The 22049-nt window shown below is 42.3% G+C and overlaps 3 protein-coding genes across 3 annotated transcripts; 2 read left to right on the plus strand and 1 right to left on the minus strand.

Moving 5' to 3' along the window:
* Positions 1-740: 740 nt before the first annotated feature.
* On the minus strand, positions 741-7144 carry ccdc130 (coiled-coil domain containing 130). Its single transcript, XM_039814773.1, has 10 exons — positions 7005-7144; positions 6215-6256; positions 6039-6092; positions 5857-5939; positions 5355-5410; positions 5194-5254; positions 4625-4767; positions 4258-4430; positions 3708-3846; positions 741-2091 (listed from the first exon to the last, which is right to left on the minus strand). Exons 2-10 carry the CDS (start codon positions 6215-6217, stop codon positions 1589-1591), a joined length of 1215 nt encoding a protein of 404 aa, XP_039670707.1. The 5' UTR covers positions 6218-6256; positions 7005-7144; the 3' UTR covers positions 741-1588.
* Positions 7145-7195: 51 nt separating this feature from the next.
* LOC120567770 (transcription factor IIIA-like) lies at positions 7196-8805 on the plus strand. The gene has a single exon (XM_039814785.1). It carries the CDS (start codon positions 7223-7225, stop codon positions 8333-8335), a length of 1113 nt encoding a protein of 370 aa, XP_039670719.1. The 5' UTR covers positions 7196-7222; the 3' UTR covers positions 8336-8805.
* Positions 8806-20667: 11862 nt separating this feature from the next.
* Positions 20668-21507, plus strand: LOC120565892 (persephin). The gene is made up of 2 exons (XM_039812002.1): positions 20668-20746; positions 21041-21507. The coding sequence occupies exons 1-2, from the start codon at positions 20668-20670 to the stop codon at positions 21505-21507; spliced, it is 546 nt and encodes a 181-aa protein (XP_039667936.1).
* Positions 21508-22049: the final 542 nt, after the last annotated feature.

The following is a 22049-nucleotide window of genomic DNA, read 5'->3' on the forward strand; positions in this document are numbered from 1 at the left end:
CCTCATTTTATCTGAACTACTAAATCTGTGTCCAATGTGGGAAGGCTATTCTATACAGCTAAACCTGTACCGGTGAATCAAACCATTACCACATATTACTAGTTAAAGTATATTGCCAGAATGATAATCATTCACCAAATTAATTATTTTTCTTAACAGACTTGGCCCAGAACAGGGCCCACTTTTAAAACAAAATCCCACAGTGCATTGCAGGTCATTTCAACAGTTACATACTGTAAAACCCTCAGCAACAGACAAAGAAAGAACCTGTCTGTAACATGCAGTGACATTTTCTGAACACTGAAAAGAACAATACAATATCAACTGCACTGTACAAAAAGTCCTGGGTTCCTTTTTTGGTACAATCACTACACATTTAGCTGTCTACTCATACAATGTGGAAAAACTGATTAAAACTTTTCTTAAAACTGTCAGATTTTGCTTCATACTTGGGTGAGTTAGCACACTGGAGCATATCCGTGACAATTGTACCCATTAGTCAAAATGTGGTATAGTTTCTGGTTTACTAGAAATACTGTTGGTGGACAAGTGCTTTCTCTGCGTATACAGTCATGATTTTCTCAGTGTCTGATTATTGAAAGTCAGTTGGCAGCTTTGCTCTTTGATTCTGTGACATTCAGTCAAAAACATGATGTTCACCACTGGCTGATGTAAAAAGTTGCAACAATGTGTAGTGTTTCAGGTAACAACCTCAAGTCATCAACAGTAATCAACAGTTCAACGGTATTTTACAGTGTTTTTTTTTTTATTTCATAAGGTGCCTGACAGTTTTGTCATCAGATCACATTAGGGCTGCACGATATGAGGAAAATATGCAATACGCGATAATGTCTTTGAATAATTAACAGATATTTGAGTGTACTCAGTTCTGCCTTCTGTTGTGTTCAGTATTCTTTTAAAATACAACAAATTGCTTTTTGAATTTAAAACAATTGTCCTTTCTAACATTCTTTTATTGAACATTGAATTGACCATGACAAAAGAATGACATATACACTTTAAAGTGCAGTTTTCTACTGATATTTTCTTCAACTAAACACAAAAAATCTCGTAGTGTCTATCGCGATATGTCACAACCTTTCACAATATGTATATTGCGCCAGTTGATATTGCAATGACGATAAAACAATATATTGTGCAGCCCTAGATCACACATATGTATTCAATTTAAAAATCTAAATAACCAACTACTTTAAGCTGGGTTTGTAGTTTCTGCACAGAGGCCTTATATACTCTATATTACTAACTCTTTCTTTTCAAACACATATTTAAGAGATGCTGTTGTCATTTAACATTTATGACAATGAATTCTACAGGCCGCCAAGCTTAAAATTAAAATCTTATTTCACAGTTTATTAAAACTAAAGTATTTCCGATCAGACAGTTAACTTAACCATCACTGTTTGTTTTGTTTAAGTGAAAAACAACATGCGTTACAGAAGATGTCTGCGGTCGTGACAAACATCTCCAGTTTATTTCACTCTCACACAAGGACACATTGACTTTGCGTATGAAGACCTCCGTTCATTAAATACAGAAATTGTCCCTTTCAGCTCATCATTCAGCCTCATTGTCCAGGGTCTGAATCTGAGTCGCTGTAGTCTGCCACCAAGGATCCAAGTGCTCCTAAACTTCTGCCTTGTTCCTTCACCTTCCCAAAATCCTTTGCTTTTGTCAGTCCTTTATCTGCTTCCTCTGTGGTTTTAACATGCGTCTCCCTGGAGCCATTGTCATTTGTCTCTGTTACGTGCTGACCCGTTTGTGTTGCTACTATACTTGGGGCCTCCTCTCTCTGAGGGACCTCTCCGTTACACATGTTGATTTCAGGGTTTGACTTCCTGCGAGCGATGGTGGCGCACGGTTCGCTTTTTGCTCCCAGTCCTCCTGAGCGTTTCCGGATCAGGGAGCCGGGTGAGGAGCCCAGGGCTTTGGCTACTGCTGCTTCTTTCCCCTGCAGGCCCAGCTTGTGGAGCAGACTCCCTGCAGCAGTTCCCGGTGTGGCCGAGGCAGAGTTGAACCACGAACGGGAGGCAATCTCTTTCCGCTTGCTGTGCTGCTTGTCCTCATAGGCTGATTAGGGAGGAAAATAATGAGCAAGACAATTTTTTTTAAGGCGTCTTAATATTAGAATTCAAACTTTGCTCTGTTCACACACACACACACACGCACACACGTATTAAAAGGAACACGCCAACTTATTGGGACTTTTTCTTATTGACTGTAACCCCCAGAGTTAGATAAGTCCATACATACCCTTCTCATCTCCGTGTGTGTCGTAACTCTGTCTGATGCACCCAACGCTAGCCTAGCTTAGCACAGATCCTGGAGGTAACCGGCTCCATCTAGCCTACTGCTCCCAATAAGTGACAAAATAACGCCAACATTTTCCTATTTACGTGTTGTGATTTGTATAGTCACAGCGTGTACAAATAACAAGGGGACACAGCCATCTTCTAAACGTATACAAACTGGGAACTATATTCTCAGAAAGGCGAAGCACTGCTACGTCTGCTACTTGGGCGGAGTGATTTGCTCGCAGCACCTGAGAAGCCCCGTTGTGAGGAACAGAGAGTTCGCCTGGAGTTCGCTCAGAGTTCTGAGGATATAGTTCCCAGTATGTATACGGTTAGAAGATGGCTGTGTCTCATGTGACCTGGTTATTTGTACACGCTGTGACCATACAAATCACAACATGTAAATAGGAACATGTTGGCGTTATTTTGTCACTTATTGGGAGCAGTAGGCTAAATGGAGCCGGTTACCTCCAGGATCGGTCTTCATTTTTGGAAGCTTTAGTTTGGTCATTTATACAGCATTTTACTGAGAGGGGTTTCTAATATTTTACAGCCGGATTACATCAATGCAGGTGGACTAATTATTAAAAATAATAAACTGAAATGTATAAAAAAAAAAAAAAAAATAAAAAAAAATTGAAATTATGCAGACTTGGTGCCCGTGTGTGCTTTCTGCGATTCAGTTCAGATGGGAACATTGTTTATGGTTTCTCACAAATATAACCTGTTTCCAAGTCCAGGTAGTACATCTAGACTGGGTCCCCTGAATAAGCATCTTTAAGTTTAGACCCTGTGGGCCCTATTTTAACAATCTAAGCGCACGGCGTGAAGTGCATGGCGCATGGTTCAAAAGGGTTGTAATTACGGTCTTAATTAATCACAGGTGTGTTTTGGGCGTAACATGCAATAAACCAATCAGAGGGAATCTCCCATTCCCTTTAAAAGCCAGGCGCATTTGGACCTTGGTGCATTGTTATTTTAATGGAGGATTTGCACCGTAATATTTGTATTTGTAATCTTTTGCATGTTTGTGTGCTGCTGCGCTTCCCTGTGTGTGTGTAACAAGCATAGTGTGTGCGCGCAGTGCACGAGCCTAGGCGCATTTTAGTAATTTGCTGTTAAAATAACAATGAAAGGCTGCGCTATTGACTTCAGACCAGGTTTTTGTTTGTCAATGGCGCGATCGCTTCCCGCTGCCTCAAGATAGCAATACGCCAAGAATGCACCTAAACACACCTCCACGTAAGACCAGCACGCCCATGGGCGCACAGATGGGCACAGGTGCATTTGCTATTTAAACGACGTGGGCGCTGGACGGGAAATTGACAACTGCATCGGGCTTTGCGCTGTGCTGCGCCGGGTGCAAGATAGGGCCCTGTATCTGTTACTTACAGTCAGGTGCCTGGTATGTGAGCAGTGCTGCCAGTTTCTTGTCCTCCTCCTTCTCTGGCAGCAATGGGATAGACAGGTTGGTCCTCATCCTCACCGAGTTGTCCTTCTCCTCCTGCTCAGCGCGAACTTTCTTCTCGGTCTGTCAAATTAAAGCAGCGGCGTCAGTTTAGGGACACAATGCAATACAACCTTAAAACATCTGAACCTGGCACTACTACTTCATGTGCTGCTGAGAGTAACGTTGTAGTAATTATTTGGTCTTCTATGTCATTTCTGTCTGTGTGACGGATGTTTGAGCTCTCATGACAGAAACCGGTAGTAACATTTTTTTTTTTTGGCATGTGTGTGTGAGTATGCCAGGCATGCAGTAATATACAGTGGATTTTATAGAACAATAACAAATTAGAAAAATACAGTGGTGCTGCAGGTTTTACTTCACTTTAAATTTGATCAACACAACACTATCAGCAATATACCAAAAACAGACGGTGAACATCATCTTGGGTAGCATTAACACAGCAGTCGGCAACACAAGAGATCACTATTCTACCCTGAACTTCCTGCGGAGGGAGCTGTTGAGCTGGAAGTCGTCCTTCTTGCTGGACTGGTAGTCTTGGATCTCGGACAGAGAAGGCAGAGCCTTCTTAAGCTTCTCCTTGTCTTGCCCACCATGGTCAAGTTTGAACATGGCATCCGTCTCAAGTTTCTCCTTCTCTGCCCGCTCTGTACAGAGAGACGGGGGAGAGAGTTGTTTAGAAACAAAAAAACAAGCATGCAAAAGAAAATCAAGTGGCCAAAGGCAGTGAGACATCTTCACAGTTTGAGATGGGCTGTGCACTTGACTTGACGGGGTTCCATGATCGTAAGAATGTCATTTAGTAATCTCATTAGATTGATAACAAACGTGAATCCTTTACCCGTGGTGAGGATCTGCTCATTCTCCGCCATGTCCCAGCGTTCCTCCTTCCTGCTCGCCCCGCTTACTATTAAATAGTCGCAGGTCGCCGGATCCGTCTGCATCTCGATGTAGTTGACACACAGATGGCACTTCATCCTAAACCTGATTGAGGAGGCAATAAAGATGATCTTAATATCTTAAATTGTGCATTTTTACATTTGTCAGAAGGGTTCATGAGGATTTTCTGTTGTCTAAAAAGATGCTGTGAACTGCACCACACAGCTTACCACCATTTCCACCAGGCGCATCTGCGTTGCGTGCCGGTAGGCGCCGTGAACCCCGCGAGCAATTGCGGCCATTTAAGTCAGTGTTTGATATTTCACCAGCTGTGACGGGTCCCAGAAGCGGCTCTCCGCTCAGCTAAAGATAAGCGCCAGGTCTCTTTTCATGCAAGCCACGGGCCGTTCAAACAGCCGGACAGGAAGTGAGAAAGCGAGAGCATCCAGTCAATTTGCAGATTGCAGCACAGACGCGGCTAGTGGAAAAGAGCAGCTGTGTGACGTTCACATCAGCAGTACAGCACGTTACCTGTAGATTGGCGTGGTGTAGTAGTTCCCCACTTTCTTCTTCTCAGCATTGTAACGGACCCCTGTACAAGCAGAACATCAGTGTCATGGAAATGAAAAGCCGCTGTATGAGACCGTGAGATTGAATCCAACTAAAAGGGTCATGTTTTTCTTCAAACTTACCCATGCCTATGTGATTTTTACAGCCATCACACCAGATGTTGTATGGCATCTCAAACCTTAATGGACAACAGTCAAACAGTTAAAACATACACTTAGGTTGAGTGTAAATGGAAAACACAAGTTCTGGTCAATATTTTTTAAGGTTGAGCATTTATGTTTTATTAAACTTAATTAAAATCATGGAATTAAGTGTTCCCCTAGTTTATTAGGTATATGAGACATGCCCACTCATATTCATCAGGTTATTCTAGATTTGCTTATTTCATCATATTTCAACAACACACTTATGTGTGGTAGTTAAATACACAACATAAAAAGGTAGTAAAGATACACTGTAGCATGTGTGCCTGTCATTTTCTTTTAAGAATATGTCTTTTGAAGTCGCTAAAAAAATGATTTAACATATCTGACAACATGTTAGTACCTGCCTGGATTGCAAATGATATTTTTTTTTATAATTTCCAATCTCCAGCCAACATCAGATCATCATGTGTGCACTAACCTGATAATGAGGATGCCCTGGGACAGTTTCCTGGCCCTCTCCCGCAGGGCGTGAGTTTTATGATAGCCATTGAGGGATCCATGCTAAAGACAAGGAATTATGAAACTATAAGTCAGTATCAATACACATACCAAGTTACACTAAAGAGACTGACAGACACTGGTCTGTGTGATCATACACACCTTGGCCGGATCAAAATCTGGAGGGTAGTATTTGTTTGTTCCTTTTCTTTCACCCTGTCAAGAAAACAACACAGGACACTTTGTTAGTGAAGTGTACAAATTGAGTAATAAAACACAAAACCTTTGGGATTATTTGTATCTTGAAAGACAAGTGATTTATACACATCATGAATTACCATTGTGGCGACTGGATCTCCACGCTAGTAATGGATTCTCCCCTTTTTTAAACAGATAAAAAGAGAAGTCATGTCACGGACACCATACTGTAACGCTAACCGTTACATGTAAAACAATTATACACACTCAGTTGTCAGTCTATTAGTACATCTAGCTGAAACTATGGTATGGCATAGGTGTATTGTCGTAAGGTAACGTTAATCTTTTTTTCCAATTGGTGAAAACGGCAAACCATACAAACGCGCAGGTCAATTCAGCCACAAAGTGTTTGTCGACGAATTGTAAAAATCTATCAGTGAATGTGTCCTATGTCATCAAGCGCCTGACTAGTGTAACGTTAAATATAAGCCATAATAACGTTATGACAGCAATCCTTCTCCAAACTTAGTTGAGCGGGTTAACAAAGTGCATACAACAAGTTAACGTCATAGCTTCGACAACAAACTTCGCTGTTGTTTATTCCAGCAATGTTAACTTACACACGTCTGCTTCATTTCTGATAGGGGAGTGAAGTGTATGTTATCCGTAAACGCTTACATTGTTTTTAAAAGGTATATGAAAACATTAAAACTGACAGAATGTTGCATGGAGTTTGGTGTGTATGGGAACACATCGGAGCAAGAATATAGCATTAGCAACAGCTAGCTTGCTATGTAACGTTAGCTTCCTCTTCGCGTGCATATGAACAACATGTAGCTAAATGACAACTGTAAACAAAACCATGCCACAGTGTTTAATGCGCTGTTGTCAAATCAACTCTTGAGTACAACCCTAAAAGAAAATACTTACAGTGCTCTTGTAGCTAGTTGCAAAAACAACCATCGACCAAATAGTAAAACTAGAGGGCTGATGGGTAATTTCCAGGATCCGGAAGTGGCGTCACGTTGCAGAGGATTGTGGGAAGTATCGGTGTCAAGAAGACGGGAAAGCGTGGTCAGAGATCTTTTAACGTATATTATATACAGTCAAAAAATATACCCAAACTGTGATTTGTTTATGCCGCAGAAATGGAAACTAAAACGGAGTCGCTCAAACGGTACATTTGCTCGTATGCCGGCTGCTCGGCGGCCTATAACAAACAGTGGAAGCTGGACGCTCATTTGTGTAAGCACACGGGCGTGAAGCCGTACGCGTGTGAGCACGAGGGCTGCGGCAAGTCGTTCTGCAGCCCGTACCACCTGACGCGGCACGAGCTCAGCCACAGCGGCGTGAAGCCCTTTCGGTGCACCGAGGACGGCTGCGAGGAGGCCTTCACCACCAACGCCAACCGGGCCAGGCACGTCGGCCGCGTCCACGCGCAGCACCAGAACCAGCAGCAGCAGAAAAAGTACGTGTGCAAATTCGAGGGCTGCGGGCTCGAGTTCAAGAAGAACAAGCAGCTCAAGGCCCACGTGTGTGAGCAGCACACCGAGCTGCCCCCGTACCAGTGCACGTTCGAAGGCTGCCAGAAGCGGTTCGCCTTCCCCTGCAAGCTGAAGCGGCACGAGAAGGTGCACAGAGGCTACCCCTGCAAGGAGGAGGGCTGCGGCTTCACGGGTAAAACCTGGACAGAGTACACCAAGCACAGGAAGGAGCAGCACAAACACAAGCGCAGGCTCGCTATTAAGTGCGACCAGTGCAGCAAGGTGTTCAGGGACTCCTGGTTCCTGCAGCAGCATCAGCACGTCCACTCTGAGACGCGGGTGGTCCTCAAGTGCCCCAGGGACGGCTGCGACAGGGCTTTCACCACCATGTTCAACCTGCAGAGCCACATCAGCTCCTTCCACGAGGAGCTGCGGCCCTTCGCCTGCACCCACCCCGGCTGCGGCAAGACCTTCGCCATGAGGCAGAGCCTCCGGCGTCACAGCGTCGCCCACGACCCGGAGAAGAAGAAGATCAGGAAGCCTAAGCCCAAAAGATCTCTCGCTTCCAGGTTGAGCGGTTACAGCGAAACAACAAAGCGTGCGGTTTTCGAAAACCGCAGGCAGCCTGAATCCCTGACGAGGTGTGCACAAAAGAACACGAGCCCACCTGGTCCTGTTGAGTTGGTGTCCCTTATGCAGGACACGTCCTTGCTGTGCGGTCCTGCTGTGGACACACAGGAGCTTACCAATGTCCTGACTACACCTCTGACAATGTAGACTCAAATGCAGGACGAGTATTGATGATGCTTTATTATTCCTGACTTGGTTATAGGAAGGTCTCGGTGTTGCATACATTCATTCCGCCACTGTCAAATCACAAAGAGGTTCCATATTTTGGACACAGTTTGGTTTCCTAGGCCTGGAAGCTAAAAAAAAAAAAAAACTCACACCTTTTTAGTTGATTTATTTTTGATTTTTGTTGTTTCTGAAAAATGAATCCACTTTGCACCAAATTCTGGTGTTCCGTCCTTCCGGATGTCGTCAACTTTTCTCTGTTGAAATGTTTTCTTTTGGGGACTTTTATGTTCTGGAGCCATTAATTCTCTCTATTTGTGTAATTTATATATAAATATGTATCTCTTGTCTATATTTTGATGTTGATAAGAAGAAAATGCAGTATTATAAGATGGCAGAAAATACAAATGCACAAAGACAGTGTTTGTTTAAATAAAAACCTGTTGAATGTATTTTGTGTCTGAACAGTATTTACTCTTTAAAATCACATAGTCCTGGTGTTAGAATGTTAAACTAAACCCTTTTTTTAAAAAAGGCGTTGTGGAAAAAAAACATTTTGACATGAGGCATTTTGGCTGTGTATCAATCCAAATGTGGCCATTTTAAAGTTGTGATCATGATATCCCCAAACTTAACCCTTTTGGGTCAAATTGACCCGTTTTCAATTTTTGTTTTACATCAGAAAATATGGGATGTAGAACGAAGTAAGAGAAAAAAAAAAAAAAAAAAAAAAAAAAAAAAAAAAAAAAAAAAAAAAAAAAAAAAAAAAAAAAAAAAAAAAAATTTTTTTTTCAAGGTTGACGGGAAGACAGCACAAGGGTTAAGATTAATATCTATCTAAGGCATATCCGCCTGCATGTCAGTGGCCGATAACTGAACGTTATCAAAGATGAGGATAGAAGATAAACGGTAAATGTTGAACGGTATACATCACTGGAAATCAGTTTCAACTATAAATACATTTTTGAAACTCAAATGTCCAGGTCTGTAAAACATCTTGTGCTGTAGTGTAATTTACTAAAGATTATCTTTTGCCAATTCATACACATTAATAACGATATATTAACCTGTTTTCAATCAAAATTGCTCACTAAATTTGGGCACTGCTCTTGTGAACAGCAGTTGACTTCCTCAGTTTTCTGCTATTGAAGTTTCTCAATCTGTCTGTTTGAGTCTTTAGAATGACCGCTATAACTGACCATCAGATGTGTGTCTTCATGTGTGTTCTCAACATGCTTTCACCAAACCCTTAACGGTACTGAACCTATTACATGTCACCGTGACGGCACATACATTCCACATTTGGCCCCAGGGCCATCCAACTCTTCAATACCACACAAAGGGGGAGGGGAGAAATGGACTTGTCAGCATGACCCTACCCTACCATTATATCACTTTGTCTGCTGTACACCTGACTGTCTTATAGGCTATACAGTATTAGCCCTCCTACATAATCTGGACTGTAGTCATAACATTTACATCTTATAACTTATTCCCTGTTATATATTGTTCTTAAAGTATATTTATTTTCTGGTTTGTCAAGCAATTCTATTATGTTCACATAATTGTCTTTCCATAGTCCTAGTTAATATTTAATAATAAGCTATTGCACTGTTCAATCCCTACACTGTTCACTTTTGCACTACCACCATTGCACACACTCTACCATAGCACCTTACCATGGTCATTGCATCACATGGTCAGTCCATACCAGACCTTTGTAATCACTTCACAAATTGTTAACTCTTTAAATTTCTGTGAGTGATTTTTATATATGTGAGATATACAGTTTGTGTTTGTTGTGTTATGGTTGTCTAAGCTACTGGATGCCTAAAATTTCCCTCAGGATGAATAAAGTATCTATCTACAGTATCTATCTACAGCACAGTTAGACGTGTGGTCAAAAGTATGAGGACATCCCTGTCCACTTAGATTCTTGTACTTTAGGTCTGGGGCTGTTTTTCATGGTTTTTGATTGGCCCTGACATTCCTATTAATATAGAATTCTTAAAGCTACAGCACACAATAATATGTCAGACAATAGTGTGTTTCCTATTTTGTCGCTTTGGGTAAAGCCACTTCATGTTTCAACATGACAATGCTCCTGTTCCCAAAGCCAGGTCCATGACTTCAACCTCATCCAAAATGAACTGGAACGGCAACTCTTGTGGCTGAATGGTAACGAATCCCAACAGCCAGGTTCCCAAAATCTGGTAAAAATGCTTTCCAGAAGAGGGGAGGCTGTTAGAGCACCAGATGCATGCCCATGGTTTACCACATGTTCAACAATCACATATAGATGAATGTTCTATACTTTGCTTTGGTGTCCACATACTTATGACCATGTTGTGTATGTCTCTCAACGTTATGTTGTCGTGGTCCAGGAGTCTGCAGCTGATGTCACTGACTTGCCAACAGAACTAAAAAACAGCTTTTTCTCCCAGGCTGTCAAAAGCACAAACTCTTGTCACCACCTCCTTCCTCTATAAAAACTTGTGTGCAATAAACCCCAAAATAACATTATGTATATAGGCCCACCGCATCGTGTTTAATTATCTTGATTGTTATATTTTACTATTTCAATTTTCAATTTTGTTTTTATTTTCTATTTTACTATTTAACCCTTGTGATGTCCTCAGGTCAAATTTGACCCATTTTCAAAGTTTTTTTCTATCAGAAATAAGGGTTTCTTTCAACCAATTTGCCCAAAAGTAACATGGATGCACTGATTTCTTAGCAGGTAAAATTAATGATTACTTTCATTGAAATGAAGTTGAAGTTTTATAAAATGTTATAGAATTTAATATACACCAGTCTGTGATCCACTCAACATTCTCTGATCTGATTATTATTAAAATAATTCATAATTTCTGCTTTTTTTTAACAACAAAAAATAGGTATAATGTCATGTAAGTTAGGTTGAAAAAATGTCAAAAACGTTGGTAAAAAAGCACCAAAAGAAATTAATTTTCAGTTTTGACCTGGAAGGACAAGTTCATGGTGGACGGGAAGACAACACAAGGGTTACATTTTATATGTTGTTATTTTATATTTTACTATTTAAATTTTATATTTCTGTTTGTCTGTGATTTAACTGTGATATTGAGAGATGCTAAACTGCTGTAAACTTTCGTTGTTGAAAACAGTGGCAATAAAGATCTGTTCTATTCTATTCTATTCTATTGCACAACCAAAGCAGGGGTGTGTGTTGTCGGTGAAATCACCTGCTGCACACATCGGGCTGGAATGAAAACCGGCAGATTATTGGGCCTCGATGACACACTGTGGAGCAATCTCAGCTCTGACCAACAGATTTACGGTGTAAACAGGAGCAGCTTCGTGCAAGTTTGGGATTCCGAGAATAAATCCTCGGGAATATTTCCCATTACAGGAAGGCTGCTCTCTGCATTCCTGCCCCGCGTAGCTCAGACGAGCCCTATATGGACTGACTGTCTGACCAGGTCACCCAGGAATGCACAGCAGACCTCATCCAATTAGCATTTATACAATTCGATTGTAACCATTATTAACCATATTCCTCATGTGGAAGAAATGCTCAGATTTGTCTTAATAAGACGGCTGCATGAGACACTGCCAACTTAATGCACAGAAATACAGTGTAATCACTGTCTCTTCAGTCACATTTTGGTTGACATTTTGGTTTAAAGTCATCGCTTTGGATTAAGATTTAGTTACAAACCGGTTTCTTTCACATCATTTTGTTAATTGGTCTCATTTATTTGGCTTTGCTTGGCCTTTAAGAGTAAAATATTTCCATACAGTGCCAGCTTTTCTTTTACCCTTTAGATCAGGGGTCTTCAACATTTTTAAGCCAAGGACCCCTTACCTGAAAGAGAGACAGAGAATACATAAACTCTATAAAATGAAGTTGCATATCAAACTGGGCCTACAGTAACATGTAGGGCGGCCAAAATCTCTATACATACCCTTTTGCATAGAATACTAAGCTATTAAAATAGCCTACTATTGTTGGCATGATTCTATAAATCATGTTTTAATGTTACACATACATGTGGCAGAGTGAATCCTTAGGATGAGCTGTATCTGTGGATGGCCTTGGTGACTATCTTACCTATAGGCCAGTAAGCCTATCATTATATTTGCTAATAATATGTTAGATTCACGTTAAAGTGTAACTCTTGCCAAAATGCAACCTAGGTCAAACTTTCGTTTAAAAGCATATTTAGGACGGAAGCGCCACTTTTAAGATTTAGCGTATTCTTGTTTTTCGGTCAAATGGCCTTTTGAATGGGAGTGCTAGGGTGCCTCAAAATAGCTATTTTTAAAACACTAAGAAGGCTCGACACAACATGAGACTTTGCTCCAAGTATCACCAGGGGCTCTACGCCAACTACACCGGTGCACAAGGGATCTACTAAATCTGTGGCTACTTGTTTTGATATCGACTCGTTTTGACTGCCGAGGTGGTAGCGGCCGGAAACAACAAGAGCTACGGTGAGTTTTTCAAAACCTTTCTTTTTAGTAAAGTCTGGGTACACAAACAATGTTCTCAGAGTTCCGCTTTAAGACTTTTTAATTTTTGAAAAGACTTAAAAAATTAAGAATAATTTGGAGGCAGGGGTGATTCTAGGATCAGACCTTTGGGGGGCTCAGCCCCTAATGAGAATGTGACGCGGATACAGTGCCTTGCAAAAGTGTCCCCCCCCTGCTAAATCAGTCATTTCATTAGCCGATAATCTCTGAGCTAACTACTGAACGTTTTTTGACACTATGATGGAACTAAACCTGACACTTTATAGGTCGCAGTAATATCGACCAGTTTGACACAGCCGGACCCTCTGTTGAAGATCCCTGCTTTAGATCTTACAGTTTTTCACATACAGTGAAACCTTCAAGTCTCAGTTTTTCCATACTTTAACCTCTCCTTGTATATATATATATATATATATAAATTTTTCTGTTCTATTTATACCTCTCCATATCAGTTTAGGCAATAACGCAGGCTACGTTTAGCCCATTGAGTCATGCCTGAGTCTGGCTGCCTGTGAACAGACACACAGACTGTCTGTGCTGGGTTCTATTAAACGTCATCTTTAAGTGCTTCAACATGAAGACAAATTCTTACAGGTTACATACATTTTCTAAATGAGTGCTATGTGATTTGGCACAGTGGGCCCAAGTCTTTCTGGGGACTAAAAGTGAAACAAGTCAATTCTGGTTGATAAAATTCCCTCGGAATTGATAAAAATAGTATAGTATAGTATAATTCCATGCTCTCCTGAAACCCAGTAGAGCATGGAACCATCATAATTAGTTTTGTTTTAATTGTCAAGTAGAGGATTTATTTGAATGTTTCTGATAGATGGGATAGACACACAGGAAGCACTACATCATAAAAAAAGATGTCTGCTTCATGAGATAACAAAATAAATGAGCTGAACGTACAGGAATGTGCCAGGAGAGACAGAGTGCTGGGAGGAGTGAATCTCCTCTTAAAGATCTACGATGCCTCGAAAAAGATTTAAAAGTGGACTAGAAACCAGACGATAGTGGCATTTATGTAAGGAGCTGAAAAGCAGCCCAGAGGTTAGAAAAGCTGCAAAGTTACTGTATGGAAAGCTGGGCCATCGGGGAGAAAGTGGATTGAAAAAATACAAGGAACGTCCTACCCTCCCTTAACTGTGACTGCTGTAGTGCCATCAAACAAGGCACAAAACCCTTAGCAGCCCCTGTAGAGTTGCAGTGGCCACTGGATGACTGCTCATACAATGGAGTGCCAAAATTGCCTAATATCCATCCAAAGGTGCAATGGTGTAGTCTACGTGATACGCAGGTATACGCAGTATACCCACTAAGAAATCTCCAGGATTTCCATATACCCACTTAAAAATGCGCAATGGCACATAACAACATACTTTCCATTATAATTTTGATATATTCTGAATTGTCATCTGTGTTTTTTTTCTTTGCATAGGCTAAATAAAGGTATTTCCACTGTAAATTGGTGCATAAAAGTGTCAGAATGCAGGAAAGGAAGTCTTTGACGCTCAACATTTTCCTGGGGGAGGACACGTAGACCCCCCCCACTCCCCCAAGGCCCAACCTGGCCCATTTACCATATATAGATCCATACATTTACAATACAGTATACCCACTACAATACATTAGACTACCCCACTGCAAAGGGGCCTTACTTTGTTCTAAACGTGTGATATCAATTCTGGCATAAAGAACAAGTGACACTTTGGGGCGCCCTGGGAGCTCAGCTGGTAGAGCGTGCGCCCCACGTACCAAGGCTTTGTCCTTCCCGCAGCGGCCCAGGGTTTGAAAACAACCTCTGGCCCTTTGCTGCATGTCTTCCCCCTCTCTCTCCCCACTTTCCTGTCTGCAACTGTCCATTAACATGCAACATTAAAGGCCAAAATGTCCAAAAAAGAATGTTAAAAAAGAAAAGAAACGAAAGTGACACTTTTTCAAATGATGGGTATCTAGTTTTGGAACAGCAGTAGGCAGGTTTCAGATCTGGCCTGGTTTACCACTGTATAAAAATGTTAATAGAAATTGATGCCGGGTTCTTTCCATTCCTGTCTTCTGACAACTCTGCATTCCAGACTGGTTCTTTAGGCCGTAATCCAATGGGATTGCTCTATCTCCACTGTATTTCTCCCACCACCTCCTCCTCTTTCTTTCTGTCTTTTCATCTCTCACTTGGCCTTCATCCTCCTGTCTCTTTGAGAGGTGGAAGGAATGTGTCAGGCCCTTTGCCCTTTCGTGCTCTCCGTGCAAATTACCGGGAAATGGATGATTTCGGAGAATGATTGCGCTTTCTTGGTGACAGCTGAGTTAAGCAGAGATTTTATTACCAGTAATGGCACAGGTGTTGTTTTCCCTTTGGGAGTCTATGTGTGTGTCTGTGTGTGTGTCATCATGGCTAAATGTGGTCCTGCAGACACCTACTGTAGCGGGATCTACCACAGTGGCATTTTTGAGTGCTTTGCCAGGTGTCTACGGACAGACTGTGTCACCATGATAGCGCCACAACCGTGCAAGATGCAGCTTTACACAGGGTGCGAACTACGGGGGAGCTAGGGGGAGCTCGGCTTTGTGAAATTTTGGGGGGGGGGTCTCTAAAAATATTGACAATGTGTCATTTTGACGTGCAATTTCAGTTTTGTGTAATGTGATCATCGTGGATTATTATGTGTACTATTGCAAAAATATCATTCATTCATGCATGTCGGCGATTTAAACCTAATTCACTTCAATAAAGATGACATGTTATTCGTGTCATGAGCATCAAGGCGTGGCGGCGCTGCGGTGCAAATTCAACTCATGTGTAGTAGGCTACATGTTAACTCAAAGATTCGTAGAAAAAATATAAACGTTGGAGGCCATTAATCGGCACGCAAAGTCCTTGAAATCCCTTCTGCAGTAAGCATCATATAGCCATGGCAAAAAGAAAACAAGGCAGTTTAATTAATTTTGGTTTTACTAAGAAATTGTGTAGCGATGACATTAATAGCACGACCGATTCACCTGCTGCAAGCCCTGTTAGCACATCTCCCGCCGGGGGGGCAACGCAAGAAGAAGCTGAAGAAATAATGTCCTCTCTGGCTGAAGATGGTGGTGGTAACAGCTCGTCAGAGGCCGGTCACCATCCTAACCCCTCTTGCTCCTCTCTCCCGTTAAATTGGAACAGCCAGCAGTGGAGAGACTGGAAGAGCCGATATATACATGGCTGTTTGTTAAGGACAGAAGCTTGGGGTGCGTCGCTTAGGCCTAATTGAACGGAGGAATTATAGTATTCTTTGGTAGCCTGACTAACTTTAACCGTTGTTCATCTGAAATCTCAAAGACAGCCTGGTGCTTTGTTTATATCCATCCATCCATCTTCGTCCGCTTATCCGGTGTCGGGTCGCGGGGGGAGCAGCTCCAGCAGGGGACCCCAAACTTCCCTTTCCCGAGCCACATTAACCAGCTCCGACTGGGGGATCCCGAGGCGTTCCCAGGCCAGGTTGGAGATATAATCCCTCCACCTAGTCCTGGGTCTTCCCCGAGGCCTCCTCCCAGCTGGACGTGCCTGGAACACCTCCCTAGGGAGGCGCCCAGGACATTACAATCCTTACCATCCTTACCAGATACCTCAAGTGGCTCCTTTCAACGCGAAGGAGCAGCGGCTCTACTCTGAGCTCCTCACGGATGACTGAGCTTGTCACCCTATCTCTAAGGGAGACGCCAGCCACCCTCCTGAGGAAACCCATTTCGGCCGCTTGTACCCTGGATCTCGTTCTTTCGATCATGACCCAGCCTTCATGACCATAGGTGAGGGTAGGAACGAAAACTGACCGGTAGATCGAGAGCTTTGCCTTCTGGCTCAGCTCTCTTTTCGTCACAACGGTGCGATAAATTGAATGTAATACCACAATTCCCTACCTGGAGTAGGTACTCCATTGGTCTCCAGAAAAAAAAAAAATCAGAATCAGGACCACATCATCTGCAAAGAGCAGTGATGAGATCCCCAGCCCACCGAACTGCAACCCCTCCCCACCCCGACTACGCCTTGATATCCTGTCCATAAATATTACAAACAGGATATATTGTTTATAGACTAGCCTATTTGTGGCTGGCTGTTTGCTGTTTGACCTATCTATTCCTGAAAGTATAATAGGGTAAGTCCTGTATAGTGCATACACTTGTAGCTGTTATGAATCTTTGTAAGTCATTGTAAGTCGCAAGCGCATGAGCTCCCCCAAAGGCCATGGTATAGTTCAAACACTGGCTTTACAGGTGTGTAGTTGAGATCGAAATGAAGGCGGAGTTCGAAGATGGGTGGGGTCCGAGCAAGGGCACTAGCAGTAGGGGGTTAGAAACTAAGGAAGGGGTTATTGGTCCCCTGACTTTACACCCCTGGCCCAATGTGGTGTCGCAGCTGGTGTGATCCAATCCAGGGAGTGGGGCTAGAATGGGGGCACGGGGTGGCACTGGCCCCCCCTCTGAAATATGATCTCCCCCCCAAGTGTTAATGTTAATAATGAATGTGATATTTCATTTAGCAGAGTTACAATGTGTTGTTCTATCCTATCCAATATTTCCTATATTTCTAAGCAGATTTTCTGTGCTGTAATCTGATAAAGCCCCCCCTGACCGATTATTAGTCCCCCCTGTGTCACCCCACTAAAGAAATCCTGGAATCGCCCTTGCCAAGATGGTCTCTAGTTTCAACTTGTGCAGGCTGACAAAGATTTTCTGTTTCTGCAGAAACTTGGAGGGTTACATTTGTAGTATACCGTCCAAGCAAAGCTATTGAAAAGGTCAAGGCTCAGCTTTTCTTAGACATGAGTAGGGGGGGCGCCAAGGAAAAAAGGTTGGGAACCACTGGTGTAGAGGTCCAGTGATCCAGTTTTCCACGTTCCTTAGCTTGTTAAAGCCAATCAGCTTTTTACATTTCACGTGAAATAAAATAAATCTGTTAACATACTTGTTAGTCTATACGTGAGTCTTAAAAAATAAAAAATTTTCAATTCTAGTTTGCAAAGTTGATAAAAAAAAGAAAAAGTAGCATACTGAAATAAATGATGAAAAGAACATAAATGTTTTATTAATAATAATACATTTGAGTCAGACTTATTGAGTGAACTAGGTCATGACTGAGAGGTGCTCAAACATATTACAAATACATTGTCTATTTTCATGCTCACTGTCTAATTTAGTGCAGTCTCAAAATCCTTTATCCTGGAAAGAATTATTGACATTCCTGGCAGTAAATTTCATGGCCCATTATTAACTCAAGATTTAGGGATGATTCCTTTGTAATTTATTTCAACAGAGCTATAATACATGTGAAATGGGGCTGTTTAAATATAATAAATCAACCTAAAATCCCATTGGACACACTCCTCATGTCCAAATATAACTAAGTAAAGCCAGGAGGCATGAACAAAATGCAGTAGAGGTAATATTCTTTATTGTGATTACTGTATTAATTGCCAGAAATTGTAGTAAATAATAATACATAATGTTTGACTTACTCTACTCCACACTGAAAGATCTCAACAACTATTTAATGGATTGCTTTGAAAAATCCATCGTGACCAGAGGATGGATCCTTCTGGTCATTTCCCAAATTTTCCTGTAGCGCCACCATGAGATTCATATTTGTGGTTTGGGGTGAAATGTCTCAATGACTATTGGATGGATTGCCATTAAATTGTGTACAGACATTTATGTTCACCTCAGAATGAATGGTGACAACGTTGGTGACACCCTAACTGTTCCTCTAGTCTAGTGCAAACTATCCGGTCCAAACTTGATTTGTTCAAAAGGCCTATGATATTCCCATCAGCCTTGGCTGTACTTTGTGTTATGTGTTTGCATACTAACAAACTAAACTGAGATGGGTAACAACATACCTGCCTTAGATCATCATGTAAGCATTGTCATTGCTCAAAGCACTGCTTTACCTAAATACAGCCCGACTGAGCTGCTAGCATGGCTGAAAATACTCTGTTCTGTTGTTACACCAATTGGTGACCAAAAGCTGCTGCCCTGATATCCAGAGTATTACTACCCTTGGTTTTATACAGTAAGAACATTTCAAACCCACTGTATGTACTGTATATGGTCAAGCTGAAACCAAGACCATTGATTTGATTCCCTGTGAACATAGATAAAACCCCAATACAGTGACGGACCACTTTTTTGAACGGCTCCGGTTCTGGAAGGGATTTTCCCCCATTCAGTATCTCCATTGACGTTTCAATAAATGCTTATTTGAAGAGTTTTAATCCTGGAACCAAGCCAACCAGCTACGGGATTAATAGTGACCATAAAACATTTGATTTGGCGCAAAATAACATTTTCAAAACGACAAACAAAGGCAAAGGTACAGCCTAGGAATGTGTACATAAACGATCATAGACCTCAATGGAAGCAGCTCGCTAGCCTTCAGTAAACATTTCCATGGTAACAGCGAGCTCCACCAATCAGATAAGTTGCTGTTACACTTAGGATTGTGGGTAGTGTAGTACTTCCCCATGACACTGGGACTAAAACATGTTTTTTCTTAAAACAAGGTTGATTTCATATGGACTTGTGGCTTCTACAGGCGCATTCAACTTTGTTTCACAATTTCGTAGCTCGTGGTAAGTCTACCTTAGACTTTATGGCTAATAATCAAAATCCTTATGGAGAAAATGAATGGGGTTTTTACTTCCGGATCCACAGTGTTGCACTCTTATAGAGTAGGGCAGGACAAACAGACAGACGGACAGAATTTATTGGGGTTTAGTTCATATTTCAGTTGCATCAGTTGCTAAATAAGGTGCACTGTGGTGTTTGACCTGCACTTGGATGGCAGAGACAGAGTCCAAATATGCACTTTTTTTTGCAAACTCCAAATTCCATTTACTGCCTGCTTGGGCCCTATAACCGTTACATAATGCATAGTCTACATATTCTACATGTCAGCCACACATTGCTGATGAAATCCCTCGATTTATGGACCAGCTCAAGACGAGTCACCCATTGTGGAATGTCTGCTGAAACAGGCCCTGTTGTGTTCTAATTATAACCCGACTTCCCTTTCTTCTTTGGCGTTTAACCTTTTAAAGTTGTTCTTTTTTTTTTTTGCTTTGCTTTTATCGATCCTCAGACGATACGAAGAGCGACAAAAGCAGAATACAACGTGGGCCTGTTTTTAGACATTCCACAATGACTCATCCTGCCCTTTTCAACCTTTCGCCGCACTTTTTTCCTTTACATTTCCTACATGGATCATTTCTGTGTTTGTGTATTGATAAAGTTTTGTGTATGACTGCGTGCCGGCCTTTCCACCTCGGTGTCTGTCTAGCTACCTATCTACTGATTCATTTGTCACAAATAATTCTCAGCATCATCAATGTGACATCATTGTCCACTCCTTAGCAGCTTTTAAGAAGCCTCCAAACCTCCGGCAAATCCATATTGCCAGGGGCCAACATCCTCTGGAAAAACATCTGGGGGAAACTCAACCATAAGTCAGTGATTTACACCAATTAGATAATCTCAACAGGACAAATTCTGGGTCAAGCGCCCGCCTGCCCTCCTACGCTCCCTGTCAGGCTCAGGTGAGCGGGATAGTCTGTTGGCAAGTAACGGGTTAGTGTCTGTCTCCCCTCCATACACCTCCTCATCTCATCCCTTCACCCCCCCTTCATCTCCGAGGGCTATATATTGGAGGTTGTGACTCGTCTGCATCTTAAGCATCACTCGCACCCGCAGACATTTACAGACATACAAACACACAGGTCTGGTTCATTTTGAACGACAGCGCAGACGAAGAGCAGACTCTAGCGATGAGGTCCCTGTTGAAGCTCCTCGTTATTCTGTTTTGCGTCCAGAGGGGAGAGGGCCACTGGCTGAGATCGCTGAATGGTAAGTGCTGGCTGAAGGGAAGGTTGTGACCTATGACCTTTTGGCTAAAATCAATATTTTTCTTGCTTTAAAGGCAATGTGTTGAATATCGTGTCTGGGCTTGGATGTGTACGACTTTAAACTTTGTTTTCTGCCTCTTAGAATATATTAAATCTTAATTATGAGTATTAACAACTGGTGATTAAATTTTGGATTGGGGTAAAGCTTGAAGTTAGTTGCTTTTCGCTGTCAATAAGTTCCTACCAGTAAATGTTGTGCATCAGATGTATATTAATCTCTTTCTGCCTTTTCCAGATCAGAAACAAGAAACCACATCTCCACACACGTCACCAAATGAAGACAAGAGAAATGGAGATCCAGCCGCAGAAGACGGCCAAACAGAAGCTCCTGGAGCCGGGCCATCCCCCGATCCCATCATCCCGATCCCAGTCCGGTCACGTCGCTCTACCCTGGACTCCCAGTGCGGCCTGCGCTCCATCCTGCTGCAGGTTCGAAACCTCGGGCTGGGCTACGACTCAGACGAGACCGTCCTCTTCAAGTACTGCAGCGGGACGTGTCCGCACGCTCGATCCAACCACGACCTCACCCTCACCAACCTGCTGGTAAGCGGGGTGCTCCCTCAGCCGGCCCCCGGGGAGCTGTGGCACAACGCGCCCTGCTGCAGGCCCACCCACCACGAGGACATGGCCTTCCTGGATAACTCGCACCGCTGGCACAAGGTGGAGAAGCTGTTGGCCGCGGGGTGCAGCTGTGTTGGCTAGACAGCGGAGCGTAGACGGTTGCAGAGGGAGGGGGGGGGTGAGATGGGAGGGGTGTATGATGGTTTGTGAGGACAAGGTGATTCTGATGAGTTCGCTGGCATGTTCTCTTGAAATGTCTGTTTTATTCCAAACATACTGTTGAGGAAGCTAAAACTTATTAAGTTAATACAAAGTGATACAAAATTAAGCTATTTTCCTCTACAGACCTCATAAATCCATGTTTTGTTGATATCATTGTTTTGACATTAACTGGTGATCTGAACGGGCCTTAATAGGATTTCGAATGGTATTACTTTTGGCATTTGCAAACTTTTAAAAAACTACTCCCATACCAGTCAGGCTAAAAAAATAACAGCTGCTTTTCTTAGTTCATGAACGGTTTGCGTTCTGGGAAAGGGCGTTTTCATCTGACGTTAGCAAATAAATACATATAGGGAATTAGAAATGAGCTCTTTAAATGTAAATACTTTTTCTTAAATGAAATAATTGCTTATATCAACAGATTCTGCCCTTTCCCCAATCTTGGTTTTCTGACAAAGCAG

Source organism: Perca fluviatilis, chromosome 1 (assembly GCF_010015445.1).
Source record: "Perca fluviatilis chromosome 1, GENO_Pfluv_1.0, whole genome shotgun sequence".
Taxonomy (NCBI): Eukaryota; Metazoa; Chordata; class Actinopteri; order Perciformes; family Percidae; genus Perca; species Perca fluviatilis.